Source organism: Gallinula chloropus, assembly GCF_964237585.1.
Source record: "Gallinula chloropus genome assembly, chromosome: 5".
Classification (NCBI taxonomy): domain Eukaryota; kingdom Metazoa; phylum Chordata; class Aves; order Gruiformes; family Rallidae; genus Gallinula; species Gallinula chloropus.
The window spans coordinates 12,318,173-12,339,204 of record NC_140090.1 but is presented as its reverse complement, the minus strand read 5'-3'; the positions used below and the strand labels follow the sequence as shown (position 1 = coordinate 12,339,204).

The 21,032-nt window shown below is 42.7% G+C and overlaps 1 protein-coding gene across 1 annotated transcript in view; it reads right to left on the bottom strand.

Moving 5' to 3' along the window:
* The window catches only part of SEMA5B (semaphorin 5B), a gene marked incomplete at both ends in the record, with an annotated part of 131,504 nt that overhangs the window by 56,728 nt on the left and 53,744 nt on the right, over positions 1-21,032 (bottom strand). The window contains 5 exons of the mRNA XM_084265328.1: positions 1,803-1,938; positions 6,316-6,601; positions 9,093-9,306; positions 10,042-10,140; positions 19,931-19,993. Coding sequence (XP_084121454.1) covers positions 1,803-1,938; positions 6,316-6,601; positions 9,093-9,306; positions 10,042-10,140; positions 19,931-19,993 — 798 coding nt within the window. The remainder of the gene's footprint in view (positions 1-1,802; positions 1,939-6,315; positions 6,602-9,092; positions 9,307-10,041; positions 10,141-19,930; positions 19,994-21,032) is intronic.

Sequence of the window (21,032 nt, the reverse complement as noted above, 5' to 3'; positions counted from 1 at the left end):
AGCATCACTGAAGGAGGAGTCCCAGAGGCAGGAATGTCACTGTTGGTTTTGTTTTCTGTTCTCATCAAGTCACAGATAATCCTGTTGGTCTATTGGCAGTCTCTCTGCTGACACAGCATCCCTCTGGTTTGGTTTTATTTTGTTTTGTTCTAATTTCCTGATTATCTTCGCTGTCCTGATCCTCTATATCCTTCAGTATTTCTCCTTCCTCTCTGCAAGAAAAAAAAAATATTCTGGCATGCTTCCCTCATCTTCCTTTGTGAACACTGAGGCAAAAAAATTAATCTAATTTTTTTGCAATATCTGCCTCTTCTGTCACTAAATTACCCTTGTCATCTCCTAAAGGCCCTTCACTGACCTCTTGTTCCTCCTTTACTTGAAAAACATCTTAATCTCTTCTTGCAATCTTCCTTTTGTCTGCCACATACCTCCTTTCCCTTTCCTTATTTTCCTCTGACCCTTTTCTTTCATCTTGCTGTGGCAATCTTTGCACTCCATGTTTTATCTGATACTTTCTGCTACATGGAAATGCTTTCCAAAGTCCTTTTCTATTCCTCCTGGGTTGATTCTCAGTTACCTTAAAGTATTCCCTTTAAACCTAAAAAAACAAAAATCCTGGTTGGCATGGCTGGGCCTTCAGCAGAGCTTTCTTGGTTTCTTAGTTTTGAATGGATGAGGCTGAGGGGATGGTGAAGAGCCTGTTCTTGTCCTACCTTGTACAGACAGAAGCCCTTCTTCAGGTGCCATGAAAGAAATCAGGTTCCTCAGCAGGAACCCAAGCATATCCCGGCCTGCAGTGTGGACCTGTCTCCCATCTGCTCTTGCTGTGATTTGAGGCCACCGCAGGGTCCTTTTTGGAAGGTCCTTGACATCGCCAGCTTGAAGGCAGATGGCATTTGAAGGCAGCCTCATCACCTTTGCCATTATAAAGGAGAGCCAGATTCACAGAACAGAGCTGAAAGGATTCACCACAGGCAAGCAAGGACAGGAAGACAGGTCCATCCTCCCTAGGAATCCCCAGGTGGGAAGGCACTGAGCTGTAAAATGGGCTCATGCTTCAGAAGACTTAGGTTTGTGTCACACACACACTCTGCACCACAGTGACTGAATCAGGGCACAAAGTAACTGAAGTCTATAATTGTCCAATTGGCCTTAACTCATAGTGCTGGAAAACTGCTAATTCATTTAAAAAGAAAATAAAAAGGATTTTTTTTTTTAATGAGAAGGAGCCACTGTGACCATCCTCATGTGTTCTCTTCCACCAGTTACTGCTGCAACACGTCCATTACTTGTGGCTGAAGTTATCCATCTTGCACTGAAACACTGGTAGCCTTAGGACCCCTGTCAAGTGATGGAAAATTCATCACATCTTTACACAATCACAGTGGTTAATTACCTTTCTTGTTCAAAGACTTAAGTTGTCTCCATTCTGGTTTGACTTTGTTCAGCTTTCAATCCTTCCTGGTTTTGGTGGGAACATGTCTCTATGTACCCTTCTGAGGAATTACATTCTCAGATCTTATGTGTCAGTGATGGGCATAATGGAGATTTAAATTATTCAATATTATAAAAATATTAACATTCTTATTATCAATAAAAACATTCTGTTTTGGCCATGAGTCCCATGGTCTCATTAACAACACATGGCAACGAGTTTCACAGGCTAAAACACTCATAAACGTGGAGAAACAGAATTTACCTGCATTGTGATTCCACCTGAAAAAATGAGCCCCCACAAATCAACCCAGTGGAGTGACAGAATGTAAAAAGGACTGGAGTGAACTGAAGGGCAGCAGCAGTACCTGGAAATTGGGGATGGGGTTTAATGTTGGCAGCCAGGCCGATCTTGGGTTTTCTTGGTAACGGAAGGGACCATTGAATGCCTGAGTAATGGCACTCAGATTGAAGGCACACACTGCTGAGGCAGCTATGCTGTTTCTGGAAAGGGGGAGAAAAAAAAAATCAATTTAATCATTAGAACATTGACATTTTCATCATAACAGACATCAAACTCCACTCAAATAAAATACACGTAAATTGCTAAGTAGATGAGCAGCGACACCGATCTCACGGGGAGTCTAAATAAATAAATAAATTGTGAAGTGCAGGCAGCTTGCATGACAATTCTGAGAATGAATTTTAAGTTTGGTTTTAAAATGTCTGTGATTTAAGGGCCACAGAAGCAGTTCTGACAAGAAAGGTGAATACAGTTTAATTTGCATGGATTATTTGTGTCTGGTTTTAGTTTTATTTTTTTAACAATCCATCTATCTTTATTGATTACAAACAACCTAAGTTTTAATCTCCTGGTATTTCTCAAGGTGAAATTCTGCCTCTACAGGCTCCTGAAATCTTCAGCTGTAAAGTACATCCCCTAGTATTTTTTCTATATGTAAATATAAATAAATAAAAGATGCACATGCATGCACATGCATGCAGGGGAAGGGAAAGAGTGACAGTGCAAACCAGGCTGGTTGTTACAGCAACTCAGCATGCAGAAAGGTCTGGGTAATACGTGAAAGCTTCTGTTTTCAATGATCACAGTTCACTCCTTTGTGTTCCCAGCTGGGAATAGCATCTGTCTCAGGCAGGCTGTTCACCACGCACGCGGCAGCCAGGGGAGGCATGGCAAGGAAATGCCACTCTAGGAAGTACTTTTTGGGAAGGAAGTTGTTTTAGGGATGCTCCGCTGCCCCATCAGACTCGCACACAGATCAGTTGCCCTTCGCTGTCCCATTTCCCCTTGTGTAGATCCAGGCCTGGAGGTTGGTGGCCCTGCTTGTGGCAGGACGTTGGAACTCTATGATCCTTGGGGTCTCTTCCAACCCAGACTGTTTTATGATTTCAGTCAGGACTCATTTCTGCAGGGTCCTGAGCAGGCTCAGCTCCATTTGCCTCAAGAGGGTTGGAGGGCACTTCCCAGATGGCAACCGCACCTTAGGGAAGCTGGCTCAAAGAGGGACATTTGCTAAGTGGTAACCTGAGGTTCAAACCAGCTCCCAGCTTCCCTCTTCCCCTTGCTTTTTTTTTTTTCCCCTCTTCTTTTTTTCAAGAAAAGAATAATGTTTAGCAAGAAAGATACCAGAATAAAACTAAAAATAGGGCTAACACAAGAGACTGAGTTGTCACGGTGCCTTTTAAATAACCCAAGCCCTGCTGTATGTATCTTTCTGCTAATTAAAGCAATTTGAATTCTCTGAAAAGAACACATTTTTTTTACTAAACCAATAATTACACTCTCTTGCACAAAAAAAATAAAAATGTCTTGCTCCACAATCCCAGTCAGGAAAGCAGCAGAACAGCTTCTTTCACAGCGTATTTCCTCCAAGCAATACAACATCAGGAAGAACTTCTTGCTTTGCCTTCCCATTCTCTGCCCCTGCCCCTTCCATCCCCAGAGTGATGGAGTAGCTCTCTTTAAACATGTCAAAGCAACGCTGGGCGAACCTTTCTCCACTTTTGTCTGAGCACCACTGACGCAGTGCATGCTCACAGACCGCAGCTCTTAAGACAGAGCTAATGATGGATGACAAGTAAATGCCTTGAGGCACACATGGAAGAAAAAATGAGAGAGAAAATGAAAGAGGAAAAGAAAGAATGAAGCCATGCTAGCCTAACAAAAACACTGGGCTTTTTTCTAAAAAGGGATATTTTTAGGTCCCTGCTAAGGATTCCACAGTTTAGGCCTTTCCCTTTGCTAGAGGAGAAAGGAAAGAGTTTTTCCATGAATTGGTGGCGATTTTCCTTTCCATCTGTGGCCTGGCATATTTCCCATCCCTCCCTGTGAAAAGGTTGATCCCAGTCTCAAGCCAGTGACATCAACTTGTGCAGCTGGTCCCCGCGTTGTCCTGGTGTGAAGTGCAACCTCCTTTATTCCCATCCCAGCTTCCTATGATTAACTAGGTGGTTTAGAGAATGGGTTAAGTTCAAGGAGGTTTTAACATTGTCTCTATTACCTCCCAGAAATTTTTTAATAAAAACTTCTTAAATATTTCATCAGCAGCTTCCCCAAAAAGCTCTTTCCCACTGAATCATCTGGGTATAACATAACACGAAGCAATAAATCTGTATGTGGGTGTTACCACAACCACTAATACCCCTTTGTTATAAGATGACCCTAAACGCATTAAATATGATCCTTCAAAATAAAAATACTTTTAAACAAGAAAATCATAGTTTTGTGGTGCATCGGTATTCTATTATAGAGAACCTCAGACTGGAGCATACATCAACCCTCTTTGGTATGCAGAGCTCATGCAGCATGATATAAGTCCCAGTGGAAGTTAAAAAAAAATAATTACCATTATTTCTCTAGTCAGATGACAAATTGGAACATTTTCTCTTTGAACTCTCAAAAGAACATCATGTTGTAGACCCAAAACGCTACTTGATCTAACTTCAGCTATTATCAATAACTCATTTCTTCAATTACACAACTGTTACATATAATACTGTCCTCCGAAGATACAAGAGAGAACATACACCTGTAATGTATGAAGAGTGACTTAAGTGTAACCCAGGGGAGATGGATAACACTCATCATGTCTCATGTGAAACCTGGGAGCCAGGAACAGCAGACTAGAACTCCTCCGAACAGAGTTAGCCTGTCTCCCCCCTTTTATTCCAGAAACTATATCAAATTGATGAATATAATACAGTTAATAATATTCCTGTTTGCAACTTCTGTTCTTGGCTGGATGAATGGACAAATGGATAAAACATTATCACTAGGGGCACAGGCTCCCCTCTGATTGAAAAAAAGAAAGGTGTCTCCTCAGATGCCCAAAGCAGCAGCCAGGCTTCCTTTTAATGTTCTGGAAGTTTGGCTAACATAGTTTAAATATTTTTAGAGAATGACTCATGCTCCTTTCCTTTCAATCCCAGGACAGATTTTCCCCCAAAGTCCACAGTCAAGGTGCAGTGCTCAATCATGTTTATTTTTCCAAGTTGCTTCTCCACTGGCTCCCTTTTGGCCAACACTGGCAACGGTGGTGCAGAAACAAGACATGGAAGATGGATGAAAGTTGCCAAACACTTACCTACTTCTTGGAATTTACAGAGCAGTAATAGCATTTGGGCTCTGTTTACTCTCATAGCGTAACTCCCAACAGTGCTTTAGCTGAAGAAGTTGGGGCTGATGCTTTGTGACTTCAAGGGCTAGAGTTAAAGCCCTGTCACACCAGCAGGTGACGCATTAAAACAGAGAGGCCTGTACTTCAGTGGGGCTTCACTTCTTTGGTTTGCTGGTGACTTCTTGAGACCAGACCCTTATTCATATTGAACAGTACTCCACTGCACACAAAAGCCACAAAGATGTTGGCTACCCAGCATGAAAAAGGCACTTTGAGTATTTGTCGTGTGGAGTCAGATTTTCATTCTCTAGTTTACACATCAGGCTAACACCCCCCTGGAGAACATGTATTATTGAAACTCAATACCATGCAGACTGGTTATAGCTTGACACTTATCATCCTAGCCTTGGGCTTCAGAGAAAAAGTTATTTGAGTTTTCCTGACTTAAAAATATACATTATGAGTTTTTTAATATATTTTTTAATTAACTCCTCTTCTCCTTTCTGCTTTCACAGCTATACTAAATCATTCCAATTACAAGTTTTTTCAATATCAAGCCAAGAAGAGGTGATTATGAAGTTTCAGAAACCATGCCTTCCCCTCAGAGTTCCAACGCTGCTTTTAATTTGTGGACCTGAAACAAGTCTGTAGCAGAGGTATAGTCTCCCTTGGAAATGTCAAATGCCATGTAGCCTGCATGACCTCGCTTCTGTAAAGTGCCATTCAACAGCAATTTATGTTGATTTCAGTCTAGGCTCTTGTGATCCCATCTGCTTCTTCCTCCTCCTTCCAGCCCTTCTCTCTCAAGCATATGTACCTGTCCATCTCATGGGCCAGCCCCAATGTGCACACAAGTGTGTCAGATTCCCCAGGCAGCTAACCTGGCTGAAAATTAATTCCAATTTTCTGTTGGATCATTTTTAGACCAGGTCTCTGAACTACACAAGTAGGATTGCCACTACAAAAAGTCAGAGGTCTGTCACAGCCCAGGTATATATCAAATAAAGCCACCCTAGAATTGCACAGTCACCTTTCACGGACTCCAAGAATCTATGAACCATGGATTAAAAACATTGTCCTAAAGGCTATATTGCCATGACAGATAACACAGACCTATCTATTCCCTTCACTTTAATCACAAGATCTTTCCAAAATGAATCCTCAGACTGTCTAAGGAATCAGGATATTGTCAGTCTCAGACCGCTGGGGACAGAAGAAGGGCAGTAAAACCAATGCAACTTACACATTAGTAGTGAAGACACCATAGATCAGGTCCTGCTCAGGAAGGTAGAAGGTGCTTTGCAATTCATTATAATAGAAAGGGATTTCTCCAGCACGGGAGCAGTTCAGCCTGGCCTTCATGAAAGTTGTCCACGTGTCCTCCAGCAAAAATCTCCCTCCAATATCGTTTTTGCAAACCCTGGCCACACGAGAATACACCGTTTTCCCACAGTCGTGTTCTACCGCGTTCTCACGGAAGAAGAAGTAGGTGAACAAACCGATGTCGTAGGCAGCGATAAAGTTCGGCTCTGAAAAACAAACATTTGAAGAGATTTATACAGGTCAGAAATCAATCCGTGCTCAATGACTTCCTCAGTGCATTGCGCCACCAGCTCTCTTTATGCGTGCTGTCAAAGCTGGGACCACAGGGAGTCTGGACTCAGCAGAGGACATAAAACCAGTAGATGGGAATAATGATGTATGGGGATACAGTTATAGTTCCATTTTTCAGATCTTGGAAAGACCCCATTGTTTCCCCACTTTACTGGCAAACCTGCTAGGGATCTCAGTGAAAGCAGAGCTCAACGCTTTGTATATGCGTGACTGTTCTCTGTACCAGTACTCATTTTGCAACATAAAGCCTTCCTGTTGGGTTCCTTCACCCATTCACTTCTGAAGTACACCTTAGGATGCGTTAAATATGCTGTGTGCATCCGCCTGATTCCCCAGACTGCTGTGCTGAAACATTCAACTTACTCTCTCGGCGCAATCACATCTGGCTTTTATCATGAAGCCTTTCCAGTTTCTAGGCACAACACATTATCTTATGTCCATAAAACAAAACCATGCCACAGACTCACAGGATTGAAGTGAGCTCTCCTTAATTCTTTTTCTCTGAGAATTATTGTTATTTTTTCAAGAATTGAAAAGAACCTGGAATCGGTTTTGTACTGAATATTTTAATTGGGTATTTAACAAAGCTTTAAAGTGTATGGTCTTTTATCCCAACAGTTTCTTTGGCACAGGGAAGAGATTGGCAAATGAATAATATTTGACTAAACAAAACAAACCCTGTTGATTTTATAGGGTGCTTTTACGATGTCCATTTCTGAGTAATGCTCAAAGGAAGAAGAAAAAAGGAAAGCACAGAATTCCTTTAATGTTGCAGCCCAGGAGTGAACGGAGAAGTCATGGCAGAGGGAGAGGAAGGCAGGCTGATGCTGCTGCAAGGCAGGTTTGAGAGCCAGATGGTGGTACAGAGGAGAGGGCACTGCAAAGCATTTCCTGTCAGACTTTGCCCTTCAAACAGGAACCTTAAAGGGATCTCTGCGATCACCATTCTGACCTTCTGTCTAACACTAACCTGAGAATTTCACCCTGCAATTCCACCATCATATCCTGAAACTAACAGGTGAATTAGACCACATCTCCTGAAGGAAATCCAATCTTACTGGACAATGTCACATGGCTTTACATCCATCACTTTCCTCAGTGACTTCTTCAAATGACTAAAGACTGCCCAAGCTGCAACCTGCACTTCTTTTTCTGTTTGACGTTATCTGGTTTCAGCTTCCAATCGCAGCTTCTTGTCATGACTTGTCTGCTAGATTAAAGACCTTTATCCTGCCAGAAATCTTCTCTTGATGTAAGTACTTCCATATCATGAACAAAACACCTTTTATCTCCTTTTCAGAAAGATAAATAAATTGAGCTCCTAAACTCCCTCACTGTGAGGCAGGCTTTCCAAGCTTCAGATCACTCCATGGCTCTTCTCTGAATCATCTTCAAGTTTTCTGCTTCTTCCTGAAAAGTGGCCAGAACAGGATGAAATTACTCCAATGTCACCAACGCTGTACAAGGTTATAAATCCAAGAGTCTTTCCAATTGCAGACCAGAAACTTCCCTGCTCCAATGTGGCTTTCCTTCTGAATTCTTCATTCACATGCAGACATCAGGCACAAATTTCTCATGAGCGTACACAGGTTATGCTGCTTCTTCACAGTCTTGCTTGATAACATCCTTCTCCTACAACTTTGAATCTCCACATTGACTTTGAACTAGGCTTCTGCAGGGATATCAGTCTCGTTCATGTCCAGAGAGCACACAGTCCCACTGCTCATATTTTTGGTTCAAAGGTCTTGAAAACCAATAGGAAGATTCTGAATATCTTGTCAACTTACCTGGGTCAAAGGAAAGAGGGGGAATATTGGGGTCCCCATCACTACAGTGTACTCAGAGAAGGTGTGCTTTGCCCAAGTCAGGTGTGGACAGAACACAGGAATTACTGGCTGAAATTCTATAGCTTGATGATGCATGGTATTATCACACCAGGATAACAGCTGACTTTAATAACTGTAAATCCACAACAGCATGGGTTCACATGGAACATAACGTTCTGTGAAATTTTTCCTTTTTGGAACATCTTCAGCTGAGTCAGTGGAAGTAGAGGGTGCTTAACACTGTGCAGAACTGGGTCAACAAGATGATGCTTTAAGTTGTTTTTATCTTCAAATCTTTGAGTGGTTTTCTTGTTGAAAGGATATATCTGGTCATCTCACAAGGCAAAGACCCATATATACTAAGGTAAGTATCCCGTAATACCCACTTTCAATATTCTCAATCAACTTCACTGAAATACTTCCAGGCTATTTTAAAATATCTTCTAAACTGCATTGATTATTGCACCAGAAGCCCTTCCCCATCATAACTCATAACATGAAAACAGAGGGGAAGATTTACAAGCCTGGCAAGTTGACTTTAATACATCTCTTGCTTCAGATATGACCCACATGACTTTACCATTGAGCCATTTGGAGTTGTATTGTGCTGTCCTAAGTGGGGGAACGTTTCCAAGGCTGCGGTAAATAGCAGGATCCCGTCCAGAGAAATCAATTACAGTTGCAGCATACAGTTCTCCTCGTGATGTAATCACAGCTGTCGAGTTATGCCGAGGGTCGTACGGGCACCGAGCCACTCCATTAATTCTGTCAATGATTTTGCTAAGATTTCCTACCTGTGTTTAAAAGGAGAGAGGAGAGAATTTAAAGAGCATCTGGCTTTCTTACCGGTACAGAGAATTCAGTTTGCCCACAAGTGCCTGTGAGCAAAACCCCAATTATAAAAAAACAGGCAGCTGTAAGAAAGTAATGCCAGCGATGACTGTAAACTGATCTTTATATCCATTGTTTGCCAACATAAGAAGTAGTGTCTGAGCCTCACTGATCCTATTGCTTTGTAAGAAGGGTAATTCCCCAGCTGATAAAGCCTGTAGGCCCCAACCCACTCGGTGTAATCAGGTGCTCCTGCTGCTAGCACAAGTTGCTAATCTTCCATAGACACCTCCTGAATGGATACCAGTATTAAAATATATAACAATAAACATTCCTCAGGACCTGCTCCTGTCTCCCTTGTAGCCAAAGGGAGTTCTGCCATCTAATTTCAGGAAATATTTAAGTTCTTAGCTCAGGAAGTGTTCACAGTTAAGCTCATCCGCATTCCCCATTTTCAACAGAATACCCAAGGTTTACATGAGCAGCACTTTGTCCAGAACCAGCATGCTGGGTCTGCTCGCCACCTGCACATACATCCACTGCCCCAAAGCAGCCCAAAGGGGCCCAAAACCCAAAATATTTTCAGATCACTATGTATGAAACATGTTCTCTGCAACCTTGATGTCCTGCCAAATGACTGGTCTTTCCCAGAGCACATACCCAGCCCTCTCCAGCACTGCAAAAGAGGCAAAACAGACCTGTCGACTGGAACACACTGGTGAAAAGGCATTGGTACCACAGGTAAAAACCTTCTTGCCATAGACAATCAGCACTCGGACATAGTTCTGGCACTCCTCCTATGGGGACACAAAACAGAGACAAGGGATTTTTGAGAAGGAGACTGTGGGGTTATTTATGACATTAAAAAAATTACCTGTATTGCAGGTGGAATACATCTTCCTCGGCTCTAGCTCGGACTGAGGTTTGTGGCATCAAGCAGTGCACAGCTGTAGGGACCTAGTGGTCTAAGCGAGCAAGCCCAATTTGCTGGCGATTTCTCTAATCATAGCCCTGCACAGTCTCTGGATAGGGTATATTATCTACCAGGTCAGCTCTGTGTTAGCCACACAAGTGCCTCTTTCTGTGCTCTGCTTCGACTGGAGGAGGAATCCTCCCTCTTCATGATGATACTTCTGACCTATTTTTCACAATAATACTGCAGCTTAGAAAATGTTACCCAGAAACAAACTCCAATGAAGGACAGCAGGTCCTTCTGCACTGTAAGTCACACCAGTACCAGCAGGAAAACAGTGGGAACTTCTCTTTAATAGACCAGGCTGGTCAGAAGAACCTCGTGTTTGAACAGGCTGTTATTCACTGCCTCATACAAAGATCCTGTGCTCAGGATTTTCCATGGTAAAAAGGGCTTCTCTTTCAGGCCAGGCCAGTGAGAAATACTAGATCTTCTCAACTGCATGACCCTTTGCTGGTAGAAATAAGCAACTCCCTCCACACGATAGTCCACAAAGATGTGGGGCTCCAGATGTCCCATGGTGGGTAGGGGTAGCAGCATAAGGCTGAACTTTGCTTTTGTTTTCCCCCCTAAAAAATATTTCCTTTTCACTATTGGAGAGATCCTCAGTCTTTTTTCCCACAGCCTCATATGCAGAGATGTGCAGATGGCAGACCTGGCTAACTGAGCATCTTTGAGGAGTTAAGCCACAGTTGGGGGAAGAGGCCACAAAAGGCTTTCTAAAATTCTAACACAGGGAATAGGAGGTGCAAGACTAGAGTGCAAATCCTACGGGCAGTGCAAGAGACTCAAGAGCTGCCTGCCCCAAGGCTCATCCGAACAGCCCTGATGAGAGACGTGCTGCAAACCTGGCACCAGGCTGCTTGCCCTGGGCTCTGCGGCCACCTGAGAGGAGAGGACATGAGCAATGGCTAATGAGTGGCACTGACACGGCTCCAGGAGAAGAAAGTCTATTATATTCTACAGTAAACAGAAAAGCAAACTTGTTAGAAAATAATAACCTCGGCTGGGTTATCCTGGCTGCTTTGCTTGCCTCCCTCCGATAGATCATAATTTGCCACTAAACTGAGCCTACAGCTGCAGACACTGCTTTGCCTTCTGTGAGCAGCAATCACTCTGCGAGCTTCCCTGTCTCACAGCGCTCCACACTGTTGATCATTTCCCTGAAGACTTCATTTGCAAGATTCAGCAGTGTAAAAACACTCCCCATCATCTGGAAAGGAAGAGGCTTGCTTAGCTGGATTATGTGCTATCTCTTTGCATTTGCTGTATGGAAATCAACTCATTGAAGGAAGGAATTTAGCAAAGCCCCACCAGTGTCAGCCACAGACAAGTGGGTATGGTATGCAGGGCTTGCTTTTGAATGGAGATGATTGCAGGGACTCCACTCCAGACCTAGCCCAGGAGCACTCACTCTGCCCAAGCAGAGGCTACAGAGTGCCATGGAGCAGGTCTTGAGTCTCGGCAGGGGAACTGGGGAACAGATACACAATGCCTGGCACCCAAAAATGAGAGCTTAAATTCATAGCTGGGTCAATTCAGCACTTCTTATTTCAGAAGCAGATCAGTCATGGTGACTGTTCATCGGTCTATCTAATAGGACCTTGAGAAGCACCATCGCGCCTGCTGTGTGTTCAGAACAGAGGTCTCATCATTTCCTTTAACAAGACGAAGGGCTTGCCAGCCTCTCTGCCCTCTCCTGTCACTGCTACGTGGTGCTGCGAGCCCTGTTAGTTACTCCCTGCCCTGGAGACATCTGCATTTCAGGAGTGGGTTAAGTCATTCCTCTTGCTACAGAGCGCAGTTATTCCAACTCACATAATATTAGGACCACTATATATTTAACTCCAAAATACTAGAAATTCTTGAGGGGATGTTATAAAAAAAAATAAATAAAAAATGCCTGGAGGTATGGGCTCCTCTCCCAACAAGGTTTTGTTTCCAGAATATGATTGATCTGGCATCTAACTGAGAATGCAGCTCTGTACTCGAATTTCACACCACAAGAGAGTATCCATCTGCTCCCCTTCCACTTCCACCCTTCTCTGCCTCGTGCAGAGCCTGAGTATAGCTTCTGAGCTAAACCAGGTAATATCATTTAAGTTGCTGGACCCTTTCCTGCCTAGGTACTTCAATATATTGCTAAACTAAAACCCTGTCCTGCAGGAACCTAAAATCCTAATTTGCAGAATTCTCTTTTTTGCACAGAACTATATTACAGATTAACAAACTTCGATTTCTATAAAAATCTTCCAGCTGAGAAGACAGCACACAAAAATAATTTCTCTGAAGCTCACGTGCTGGATGGTCTTCTGGAGTCTACAGGCAGCGATGCATCTGTTCCATGCTTTACTCCAAGGCACAGTAACCCAGACTGGTAAGGATGCACCTACTGCTGCCTGAACCTGCACCAGAATATTTAACCTGTGGGTTCCAGCCCAGTCCCAACTGCAGTGGCAAAGAGCAAAAGAGCACAGTCGGTATGGATGAAGTATTAACAGGCTGCCCAGAGAAGTAGTGGATGCCCCATCCCTGGAAGTGTTCAAGGCCAGGTTGGGTGGGGCCCTGGGCAACCTTGTGTAGATCCAGGCCGGAGGTTGGTGGCCCTGCCTGTGGCAGGGGGGTTGGAGCTCTATGATCCTTGGGGTCCTTTCCAACACAGACCATCCTGTGATTCTATGGTTAGGCTGGAAACACTTGACAGCTGATATTTTTCAAGGAACAGAATGCACCAAGACCACTAACTATTTAATTGGCCATAAAGGCAGAAACTGGGGTGACACAAGTGAATGTTTTCTACTCTGCTAAGTAATGATGCTACTAGCAGTGGGTTGTATTAACTGAGTAGGTGTTTTCCTGGACTTGCCTTACCGATAGCGGTAACAGCACGCCACTGGAGGAAGAGCAACAGCCACCTGCATGTTTCATCCACTTGTCCCAGAGCAATGTACACTGCTTGAAGTAAGACAGTGTACATCTGTTTCAGAATATATCTGGCCTGGCCTCTCAGCTGGGCGAACCAAAACACACTAAAAGTGGTACAGGATTTGCCATGTTGACACACACTTAGTCAGAAGATACCCTGAAGGACAGCAACAAAGACCTATCAGACCTCACCTCTTTAGCCTGCCTGGCCTGAAGAGGAATACTGTGCTTATCTGGTGTTTCTTATTGCTGTACCCACTGCCAGTCATGTTAGTCTATGACAAGTTCCAACACAAGCAAAGAAGAAACCCAACCACTTAAATGCTTCAGCTTGCAGGATTTTTCTCAAGACACTGCTGATGTGATTTACTTTGGATCCCCTTTCTACCCTATTCTCAAAACAACTAGCAAGGAACAGTGTCCTCTCTGTGTCCTTTAAACCAGCCTGGATTTGCTCCGAAAAGTCATTCAACACACTGCTCTCTATAACAATTTGTAGCTGAGGCAACTGGTTGGTAAAATGATCTCACAAACCCCTACAGAAAATTGGAGCTATTTAATGCAGTTTCTTCCACGTGGCTGGAAAACTCTGGGCATGCAGAAGGCAAAATTCAGACAGGCTTTAATATAGCCAGAAAACCTGGCAAGTTTGAACCCAACTCTGTCCAGACGAGACAACATTTGTATCCTGCTCGCACATTACGGAGCAGACAGTTAAATCTGTGTATGATCATTCTGCAAATCTCATCACCAGAAGATATTATTTGGATCAAGAGATTAAGGATTTAAATAAAGGGGGAAGACTGGGTATTTATATGGTTAATGAGAATAACCCAGTTATATTAGTTGGGATTATTATTAAATATATGGCAGAGCTGATAAAAACCTGGGGCTCACTGCCAGGGCATTAAGCATATCTCCAATTTTCCTATGAATTGCATGTTACACCACTTTGGGATTCTAGCTTCTTCCTCAAAATTATGTGTTGCTGGTCCCTTTTTTGAGATAAGGCCTTAAATTGAGCAGATACCACTTTTCTCCAGTCTAATGACTCTTGTTTTCCTAGAAAGGAAGAGTTCACAACTTCTAATGCTCAACCCTACAGGCCACATCATTAATAAACTTAACTGAAAGCCCATCCCTCCCACCCTCCTCAGATTAAGCCTATACTCATTTATATCATTTTTTGCAACATTAAGATTTAAAGGTGTCTGACAGTGCTGTAATATCCACAACTGTGGACAGGAGCAGGCCTCTTGCTAGCTCATACAGATGTCAGGCTGCTTTAAGGCACATTTCAAACCTGAGAACCAGGAGTGGTGCCTGGTTACTCCCTTCATTTGTGTGGACAGATCAGCAAATGGAGGGGTTGAATTCCTGCCAGCTTCAGTTTGAGGCAAAATTCACACCGACACTGTCAGGATGCTGTGAATAAGCCAGCTGTAGGTGCTTCTTGCCTTGTTTCATCTGTCATCTCTGAATACCGGAGTTCTGAAATGTTATAGACCCTTAATCTCATTGTACAGAGGTATTTTTCCTTGAAAGCTAAACCATATACAGGCAGCACTTTAACTTGCTTTGAATAAACCACTCAAGCCCTGTAGTCAGAGATCTCCATTTTTTGGTTCTTTCTTCTTTATAACCTCAGACTATTTCATCACACACTGATATATTTCAACCGCAGATTAAAAGTACAGTTACATGTTGTATGAGAAAAATAGCTGTTTCAGATGGTCTGCTGTCCTCAGCGAAGAAGCACAAACTCCTGGAGCACAACCTGCAGCTCAGAGAGTCAGCCAGCAGCACTCCATGCTGGCCCCTCAAAGACGGTTCAGACTGCAGCAAACATTTATCTGATGCAGTTCATCCCAATTTGTTAAAAATAATCAAGACCTAACATGTTCTCAAGCACTGTTATTAACACATTTTCAGATATCTATATTTATTTCTTTGGACAAACAATTCTATTAATCAGTTTAAGCCAATACCCTGCCCGAGCTGCCTTTCTCCTTTGAGTGCAATAGATAGCAAAGAGAATTGCTAATGATTTTTCCAGCCACGTTTTTCTTTAATGGACTTCAAATCAAATTTGGGGTCTGATTCTGCATTGATAGTTTAGCAGAAATACTAGGAAAATAGGTTCAGATCTCTAGGAACAGTTGCAAAGGGGGAAAGAACACCTGACAGCCTCCCAGTTGTTTCTGTTTGCCTGGGGATGCATATGATGCCTGTCCTACTGGATGCTTATTATCTGTAAGTAGGGTGGGGATTCCCACCGCCCCTGGATAACCAGGGTGCACATCCTGTGTGTGATGCAGAGCGACCTGAAGGCTTGGAACAGCAGATTCCTCCATTAGCTCAACAATTTCTGCACCAAACCAAACTAGGTGGGCTCTAGGTTTGAGATAGGATTTTCCTGTAACTTCCTGTGAACCACAGGAACCCCCTCACATCGGGACATCATCCAGGGAATGGAAGAAACTCTACTGGCAATATATTGGGACAACTGGTGGCTGGATGCTTATCAGCTGTTTCTCTTGGTTCTTTCTTACTCCAGAAATGTTATTAGTCCACCATCTTTCTCATGGCTACACAAAGCTCTTAAGAGAGCAGGTAAGAGCTTTTCACAAATGGTTCCCTTTCACGTTTTGAACTGTCAGTGTGCTGCTTCTGGAAAGCTAACAGATAATTCTGTGCTTAGACAAGAGAAAGAGCAAAGTGCTCTTGTTTAGAAAGACACAACTTTCCATGCCAGGCGAAATTCCTTAGATGTGGTGGATATGGATTGTTGGGCAGAGGCAAACCAATCAGAAACCAAAAGCTGAGCAACTCCAAATGAAATTAAATATGCCTCTTCCCCATCTGTTCTATCCATCACTCATTTTATCTACAACCTCTGGGTGATACCATTTAGAAAATAGAAAGAAAAGCAGCATAACAGACTGTTCTCTGCATTGTCTCTCAGTGATGTGGATCTTTTCCAGGGGACAGTTTTAAGGTGCTGATCAGGATACATTTTATAAATGCTGCAAAATCAAGAATGATTACTAGTGGAAGCCAGAATGGATCTCCAGAGACATGGCAAATAGAGCATATACAATTCTTTCAGGAAACCACAAGTTTTGTTTAATAAATATGACATAAATTAAATAGAATTTGCTGAGGTGTTTGTTTTGATATCAATGACATACTGTGGAGAGTTAATTTTAACATCAGATTCAAGAACATGTATATTAATGGATTAAAATCTGATAAACTACCGGACTGAAAAAAGTCCTTAGAGTGAAATCATTCACACACTTGCTACTCTAGCAGGGTCCCAGGTGGGGTGGTACTAGCCCAGGATCAACATTTTTCTTTAAAAACATTTGTGGATAACCCAAATACTGTGAACACAGTAATTACCAGCGAGGCCAATGCCTCTCCATACAGACAGTGATATATGTTGGGCTTGTGAGCTGGACCCACAAGCATAATAAATTTCTGTAAGATATTCTGCATTAAATAGCACTGAACAAAACAGTTCTAGGTACAGACCGGGGTGTTACATCCCAAGACTAGCAACTGTGAACAGGATTTAGTGGTCACGGTGGCTAGGCAATTCTGCATGATCTCCTATGGCAGAAGAGCTTAATGAAACTGCCAGGTATATGAACAGAGGAGGGTGAATAAGAGGTGGAAGACTGTTTTAATCACACTCAGGCATTAGAGAGATTGACAAGGAAATACAGATGAAAAATTGGAGCGTGAAGAAAACAGACACAAGAAATATTCAAGGGCAGTAGAAAAATGACTTTGAGAAAGAGGCTTGGAGAACTCAGCTTTTTACTTTATCAAAAAGCCTAAGTACTGAGTTGACAAGAGCACATAAGTGCCTTTGTAAAAAATAAATATTGGTAACTAAAGGGCTCTTTAATCTAGGAGAGAAGGGCAAAATGAGACCCAGCCACTCAGAACTGAAGCTGGATCCAAAGAGGAAATAAAGCACATGTTGTTAACAGGGAAGGTGATTTGCCATTAGAACAAGCCAGCAAAGCAAGCAGTCAGCCCATTTCCTTCAGGCTTTCAGTTCAAAACTGCTTGCCTTCCTCAAGAAAGCACAGCAGCCAAACACAAGTTACTGAGCTCATAAGCAGGTGGAATTTGTTGCCAGAGCTACAAAGGCTTTCAGAAGAAATGACCTAATGGTACCTTATAACCTCAAATCTGGGACCTGTATTTCTCATCTCCCTTTTCTCTGACCAACAGGTACCCAAATGTGGAGCACCCATTGTGCCATAATAATTATACTTCTGTGATATGCATTTTGGGGCTTTTATTCTTTCACTTTTTATTTTCCTTATGGTAAAGCTCTAAGCACTTAAGGCAGAGATTTTCTAAGCAGCAGGAAGAACCTGATTTAGATACTCAATAGGCATAAGAATGAAGAGAAAAAAAGGCATTTTAATACACTAGCCAGCTTTAAAAACCTTACCCTAAAATACATACATTATTAAATCAGCACAGAAAATAGACCAGTCGTATAACTTACTCAAACTACACTGTGAATTAATATAAGAGCCAAAGGTCCTCCTTATTTCTAGCCTCTATCACCACATATCTAAGTGCCTGACAATCCATAGCATATTTATCTTCAAATCATCTGAGCTAGGTAGAAAACCACCATTAGTCAAGTCTTGACAAAGCAGAGCTAAGGCGGGCAGAGCTTGGGGTGTTGTACATCACAGAGCAGAATCAGAAATACCCATGTTAGTGCTGCCCTCACTTGCTGTATTTTCCCAGCCAAAGGCAGAGACTCGGGGGCAGAGATGGACTTCTTAGCTGGAGTGGAACAGTTCATTGGCTGGCTAGGCTAAACTAGGTGTTTTTGGAGCTAGCACCAAGTCAAACTCTGTGTGACAAACAATGAATGTGCAGACTCCCCAAGAGGCACTCAGCCATAGACACACAGGTCAGAGTAGATACAGACTTGGGGGAGCTGAGTTTACTTAGCTGCTGCAGAATCCTTCTTCCTTTGTAGTTTCATGCCTTCTCATCAGACTTTTAGTCAACAACACTCTTGTTTGCCATTAACTGTATGTCAAGAAGCATCTAAAAACCTGCTTTAATTACTGTTCCTCAGAACTTCACACCCATGGCCACTGCACCCACCAAACAATTTCAAGCTCTGGATCATAATCAGCATAAACTCAGCTGTTCAGAGCATTATCCTCATGAATTCTTTGGCAAATGCTTAGCAGTGTGAGGAGGCAGCAGCAGTGAAGATACTCAGACCAGCGCTTTCTTTTGGCATGACAGTAAAAACTGATAAATTGAAATTATCCTAGAATTTTTTCAGTCAAATGCATGGTTTTATCCAGAGGCTGACAAAATAATTCTGGGTTTTAAATTCAAATTCCTCATGAACAATGGGATACAATTTAAATCTCTCAAACTTTACAATGAAAAGAAAAAGGCAAAATCCTTTCTTTACACATTTTAAAGTACAAAGACTATATATTCAAAGATTGCTCATGTCTTAGGTTTTGTAGGTTTCTAATTTTATTCAACTTCTGCTGAATTCTTCTAGTGGCTGGCCATATTTGATGTTCATCTAACCCAGCCCATTTTGCTTTCATGGTGTTTCCCTGTATAACGTAGATTCTACATGAAACTCTAACACATATTCCAGGATATATTGCTGTTCTCCACAGCTACACAAAACAAGTTGTTGCCTATCAGGCAAAATTCAGGCTTACTTTCTTGTGTATATACAAGTTACTGCAGTAATCACAAAGTTTATTATATAAAATGATTGTGGACAATGGAAGATCATATAATCCTGTGTTTAAACACTGAACTGGAACTTGGGAGAATTTCAGCATTTTGGGCCAACCACACAATCCCTCTCTGCTTGACTGTCCATGTCTAAGCAAAGATCATGCTTATCTGCTTATGCTTTGTCCAACTCCTTTGATTTAGACTGAGAAGTCTTTGCAGTGCAAGTGTTAAGGACAATAGGACACCCTCTCAGTTGAGGCATTAAGATTTTTGAACAGTACCAACACCACATTTGAAAAATTAAAATATTTCCTGCTTGCAGATAGATGGCTTTGTTTCAGAAGAAGGGCAGAAAGGACCTGCATTTGGGTCAGAAACATCTGCAAGCTCCAGACCTCTGGGACAACATGCCTTGGTTCAAGCAATTCCTGCTTTAAATTCATTCTGCAGACTGCACCTATCTCTGAAGGAGCTCAGTGATATTCCACCTGAGCAGACTTCAGTGTGCTAGCAGATTAAATTCTTGTGTTCAAGCAAATTATACAAAGATGAACTCTAACTGCAAACAAGCATCGAAGCCCACGTGGCCAAATGCCAGGAGCTCACTGCTGAGTACCGAGACTAAGCCAACCTCTCCAGCCTCAGACCCTGCTTGCAAGATGTTACCCCTGGCTTGCCACCACTCTGCTCCTTGATGTGTCACAAATTGTGTCCTCTCCAGCACAGAAATCACCTTTGAATTTCATGCAGAGCAAGTCTAATAACGTGGACAGGGGGCCTTTGAAAAGGCTTCCTTGGTGGTGCTCATACACTTGTGGTGGTGGATTTACACTGCTGCGAATTTACAACCTCAAGCTGGTGTTAGATGCTCCCTGTGTGGCTTTCAAACATTTTTACCCACGGCATCACTGTAGCAAAACAAAACTTACCTCTGTTTTCCCTTTACTTTGACAGGACCTCCTGGTGTCTTCATCTGAACCCCATGCTGTTGCCTGAGAAACCAAAATGCACAAGTCATATGACAATGCCACCAACCACCATGTCTGGAGAGTCCCCAAGCAAGAGTGAGTATCTCCAGCCAATTTACACAGCCCAATTTAAGAGCAGCGCTGTGACGCTAAACATGTATCACTCCCACTGTGCTCACAGTGCACACAAATGATAAATAGATGAGAAGTCCAGAGGCAGAAGCAACTGGAATGTTAACAGAGGACAGACTTTAATTTACATGGAAATACAACTTGTGATCATCATTCAACTGGAAGGTCCAAGCCCCACATGCCAAGCCATCACCTTCTTTTCAAAGAGGACAGGGCTGTATAAAACTGTCCACTTTCATCACCAAAATGAAAACCTTCCCTACAGCAAACTCCAGTGGTTCTGCACAAATCTGCTGGTCTTCTTAAAGTGGCCCACAAGACCGTCACCTCCTAAACAATCCTGCAGAGAAGTGAGCTGGATAAAGCAACAACTGGGAGCCGACAGGCAAAACCCAGAGAGAAGGGGAGCAGGGAGAAAGGTTGGATGGTGATTTGTGGTGCCAGACAAGTTGGGTCAGATCCCAAGTGGAGTGAAACACATTAGGGCCGAGAACACATGGGATCTCCAGTTGGCTCTGACTGTTTTGGAGTGAAGAGGAACCTTTCTTTGCAAGAAAAGTCAAGAATAGCAAAGCCACACTAGAGAGAACTTTTCGATTTGCAATGTTCAGTAATATACCAAACCCACACAGTGCCCTCCACAATTTCCCCTCCCTTCAGCACTTTATAAAAATAGTCTTAACAAATTCAAGCAGGTATTGTTAGCTGGAGGTGAAAATATATATAAACATTCACACTATACATAATACATCATTCTGAGTACAAGAAAAATAGCTCTGTTACATAGGGAAAGGCCTGGCTCACAAAGTTCAGACACAGATCCAATGATTCCCTAAAAGAGCCAGGATTTCTCTTCTTCCCCCCCTCCAGTCTGTTACCAACACAGGAAATGGCTTCAAAGTTTGGATCTGAACTGTTCCTGAACTGTCTC